This window comes from Lactuca serriola, chromosome 6, assembly GCF_051521515.1.
Source record: "Lactuca serriola cultivar US96UC23 chromosome 6, Lser_US96UC23_V15, whole genome shotgun sequence".
Lineage (NCBI taxonomy): Eukaryota > Viridiplantae > Streptophyta > Magnoliopsida > Asterales > Asteraceae > Lactuca > Lactuca serriola.
In genome coordinates this window covers 172,347,739-172,352,442 of record NC_136413.1, presented here as the reverse complement: position 1 = coordinate 172,352,442, position 4,704 = coordinate 172,347,739, and the positions used below count along the sequence as shown (strand labels likewise).

Below are 4,704 nucleotides of genomic sequence, written 5' to 3'. Positions count from 1 at the left end.
TTCAGTAATCGTATCATTATAGTGATTGTTAGAACGAAGGGAACGGGAGTTCAATATGACTATGGCTTGTCGATGACAAGCAAAACATCACGTCTCTACGAAAAATCGAAAAATAATGTTGAGCTCGACACCACCATGTTGTGTCCCTTTCCTCTGTCTCTTCACCCACCATTCTATTCTCTCGCTTCTCCCCTACTCCATTACCATGGTAAAAATGGCATCGTCTTAGATGGAACTCGGCAGCTCATCACCTTTTTGCATTGACCTTAGATGTGATTTATAATTTTTTATTGATTTATTCACTAAAATTCTAGAGGTTTTATGAACAAGACAATCAATTCTGACTTTAACATCTCTTCGAACTCACAGGTTTGTTTGGTTTGGCAAAGAAAATCTTAAATAAACTTTTACGGTTTTGATTTATTCTTCATGGTGTGATACATTTATAATAGATTAAGATCTCTCCCTAATAAAACTCGACAATGGATCACAAGACAACTTTTTCTTAGGAGTACTAATGTTTTGCTTGTTTCTAACATAATGTTCAACCATGCACACAACAATTATAATTTTTATTGGTTAAAGTCTCGTGAGGTCATAATTTTTATTTAAGGGTTTAAACGTTATATTTTTCGGCACTTGTCTGATTATTGCAATGTAATTGTTGGGGTCCTTCGAATTGTTGGTCAATTATTCTGATCTTGATTCGATTGTGTTTCTGCTGAAAATTCAAGAGGCTATATTTGTAAATTGGTAGATTGCCTTTGTCCTACATGTATGGAAGGAAGAATGTTGTAGTGGGTTTATAAGACTTTCCTTGCCTTAAGCCGTCAAAGACTTTAGTGAAGGTCAAGGGTGGGTCAAGTTCACACACGCACCTAGTCCATTCAAGGATGCAAGACACGAGGGTCGTGAAATGGTGTGATTTAAACGCACGTTGCAGAGCAAATAACATCAGGAGTTAAATAGAAACCAATTAAACACCAGGTTTGCAATTGGATGAGCTTCCAGATAACGACGTCAACTCGTTGACTATATACAACATTATAATTGCCATATGGCAGCCCGTGAGATGTCGAACGTCATCATCGATACATTTTTTTTATGATTCAAGGTTATTTGAGTATAATTGCCATATGGCATCTCAGCTCCCATTTATTGTGCACCTCAAAAATCATAGTATGACATGTGGTAATTAAGTAATAACAATTGAATTTTTTTTTTTATGGCGAATCAAACATATAACTCCCAGTATATTTGTTGTTTTTTTACTTTGGATATTACTATAAAACATACAATTATAGTTGTTTATAAGGAACCAACAACGTGCATATTAGACAAGACAATTCTAACTTGTTTTTGAGTTAATATTAGTTTATTTTGCAACAAAGGATAAATAATCCATCGAAGAAAAAAAATCATCTGCGTATTAGATCAAGTCCTTACAAATGTACAGATCTTGAACATTCATATTATATTCCAATCAATGGGAAAGGTGAAAGGGTCGCTTCTAATGCTACTCGGATGCACATTCCAATCAAAACCATTTGTACGTTTATACTTGAAATGTGATGAAACTAACATTTTTGATATTATGTTAAATTTGAAAATCGTGGTGTTTTTTTTTTTTAAACTCTTCGACTAATTCTCCCAAATGTTAAATCCTCATAAGCACCAAGTTTAATTCTCCTAAATCTTTTACCTGTTCAGTTTTCCTGAAATCCTCATAAGCACCAATTTTAATCATGGAAATTGAAAGATTGGGCTACTTCCTCAAGTGGATTGAGTAATGTTTGATTATGTCACATAAAGATGTTTGATAATGTGTAAGCTTTAAAAGTCACGTAATTATGGTTTATAGTTCCATTTATGTGACAAAAAATTGATTGAATTTGTTGCAACTAACATTGTACTTTCATCATTTTTAATAAAAAGATATCATTTACTGAATATTTTCTTAAACAAAATGAATGTTTGATCATTGTCAATCATTTCCATCATCTCAAAATAATAAAAGCTACAATGTTCATAAAACACCACAACACAACATAGGTTGATATTTTTTCATGGAAATGTTATAGACTCTTATGCAACAATAAAACAAAAATGGCAACTAAGAAGTTGGTTACTAATCAGAAACTCCATATGGAAGAAGTGCAGCAGCTACAATCCTTCCTTCCTCATTTAGTATGTTATATGTAGATGAAGCATTCCTCTGCAACAACAAATAAATATGCATACAATACATATCAAAAATCAATGTCCTGTAGCATTTAGTATTAAAAATGTTGCAAAATAAAGAAAAGATAAAGTGTTGACTGATCTTACAGAGTCAACAGCCTCTAACTTCATGCCTGTAGATCGAATGAACTTTCGTATCTCAGGATCTACAGGCTGGATATATCTTCCAGTGCCAATTATCAAAATTTCTGAAATAAAAACATAATTTAGATGCAAATTAACCTAGATAAAGTATTGGTTATTGAAGCAATTAGTTTTAACTATCTACTTATAAAAAAAAAAGTACCAAATCATGTTTCTTACCAGGTATGGGTCTCACTACTTGGAAGATGGATAGGCTGCATGTAATATGTCATTGTCAGATGGATAAAGAAGGTAATATGCAAGTCAACTGAACTTTTTCTACAAGCTCAATCAAAGAGATACAATTGCAAGAATGATTTAGATGAATCAACATACCTGTTTGTAGTTATATCAGACATTTTCTTTGGACTCCAAGACAACATCAAGTTACCTACACAGAGCAAACTGCCTTCATATTGTACTCCATTAATAGTGAATCCAGAATCAGTATACCTAGAAATAGATACAACCAATCAGTGATCAACATCCATCCATAATCAAGAAATGGAGCATACAGGGAATACAACAAAGATAGTTTTTGATCTTAAAAGCCAAATTAAACTCAAGATTGACAGATATTTGTAAATGGACAATCACAATACTCAAAATTTCTCTCTAACTTTGTGGAATCATGATTTATCATTCATTGAACGTCTGGCCTTCCAAAGGTTTTAATATCCTGTGAATTTCAATGCTAAGATAGGGAATTACTCTTGGAGTGAATTCAAGCACAATCTTCAACTAACACGTCTAGGTTATTTGCCAATCGCACTAAAATAGACCATTTCAACTCATAATTGACTTGAAATAATGCTCCAGGATATCATGAAGAACGAAAAGATGCAAAATGAATTAACTGAAAGGATTGAAGGGAACTTTTGTTTTTTGTACCCTTGAAATCGCAATTGATCTTCGGGGACGTTGTCGATGAGATTGATTTGATCGTATAGAGAGAAAGCTCGTCTCAATGAAGGAAGTCTCTGGGGAAGTGACGGAGATTCCTTCCTTAATGCTCTCATCAGCGTTGGCAGCGTCGCCACCGCCTTCTGTCGCACCGCCATTTTTCCTGCTCCAATTTGGGGATTTTGACCTCCGGCGAAGACACCTTTTACAAATCTATCACCCACATGTGCTATTTTGCTATTTTCGGCATACTCTTTTGACTAATTTACATATTACACCCTTTAAAAGAGATTCGCATCTATTTTAGATATTTTACACCTTTCAAGTTTTTTACCCTAAGATCTCCACTTAAGTTTTGCCTTATTTTCCAAAAACTAAAAACTTAAAAATGAGGATTCACCTTGGTATTTAAAAGATGTTATGGAGTTTTCTTCATTTATTTATTAACATGTATTAAAAGCCACCATCAAGGTGTTTTGTTATGAAATATTTTGAATTATAGTTGATCCATGTTCGAATTTTCGATACCTCAATTTAGTGATGACTCATCATTCAAACAAAGCATGTATTAAAATGATCTATTATTTACGATGGATGAGGGTTCAATGGGTTGTGAGAGAATGACTTCCTCCTCCATAATTGATCAAAAAGTAAAGATGTGAAGTCGCTTTGCCAAATACAAAGATGAATGAATGATATTTTCTTTAAAATGATAAAATAATAATTTAACACGGTGTCATAGCTAGTTTATTAGTTATTATTATTTTTTTGAGTTTTTTTAGATTATAATATTTGGGAAACCAAAAAATAGTTTATAAACTATATTTTTAAAAGCTAATTAGGGTAGCATTTCAAGTAACTTATTTTGCTTTTTTTAATTTTTTTCCAAATATGTTCATTATTAGATTATTGTATAAAACAAAAATAAATTTTAAATATTATTTAAGATGAACTAGCAATGTCATTGCAATAGATGTCAATCAATAGTTTGAATTTCGGATGGATTATTGTATTGAAGGGTCATTCAAATAATGGATAGAATTTAACATCTTTTTATGTAAGATTTAAATAATTTAAACCTACTTGTGAAAAAGTTGAGTAAATTTTTTGAATAACACATTCAAACGTTCCACAGGCCAACACCAAGAAGTTATCGTCGTAGTTTGTATGCATTTTCGTCAATAATTTGAAATGTTTTCGGTTTGTACACTTCAAATTCATGACTTAGCAAGTAGGCTAGAGATACTTTCTTGAATTTTAATTTTCGTTGTACTTTATTCTTTGAGATTTTGCCTATAGAGTTACTCCGATAGATAAATTGAACAACTCATTGCTAGGGCTGCACCCAGGCCCAATATCAACACAACCCATATCAGATATCACTACAGCTTTTGTGGGCCAAAACTTTGGGCCATAGCCTTCACCATTTAGCCCAAA

General features: G+C 32.6%; 1 protein-coding gene across 1 annotated transcript; it reads right to left on the bottom strand.

Moving 5' to 3' along the window:
- Positions 1–1,971: 1,971 nt before the first annotated feature.
- Positions 1,972–3,488, bottom strand: LOC145057374 (uncharacterized). Its single transcript, XM_079005193.1, has 5 exons — positions 3,256–3,488; positions 2,701–2,817; positions 2,545–2,579; positions 2,329–2,429; positions 1,972–2,215 (listed from the first exon to the last, which is right to left on the bottom strand). The coding sequence occupies exons 1-5, from the start codon at positions 3,423–3,425 to the stop codon at positions 2,129–2,131; spliced, it is 510 nt and encodes a 169-aa protein (XP_078861319.1). The 5' UTR covers positions 3,426–3,488; the 3' UTR covers positions 1,972–2,128.
- Positions 3,489–4,704: the final 1,216 nt, after the last annotated feature.

Bases quoted from the DNA above. Each gene is read 5' to 3' on its own strand.
- LOC145057374 (XM_079005193.1), bottom strand. From the start codon at position 3,425: ATGGCGGTGCGACAGAAGGCGGTGGCGACGCTGCCAACGCTGATGAGA. The intron at 2,580-2,700 runs GTATGTTGATTC...TATTACATGCAG, and splicing joins TCTGATATAACTACAAACAG to CCTATCCATCTTCCAAGTAG. The intron at 2,216-2,328 runs GTAAGATCAGTC...TTGTTGTTGCAG, and splicing joins AGTTAGAGGCTGTTGACTCT to AGGAATGCTTCATCTACATA.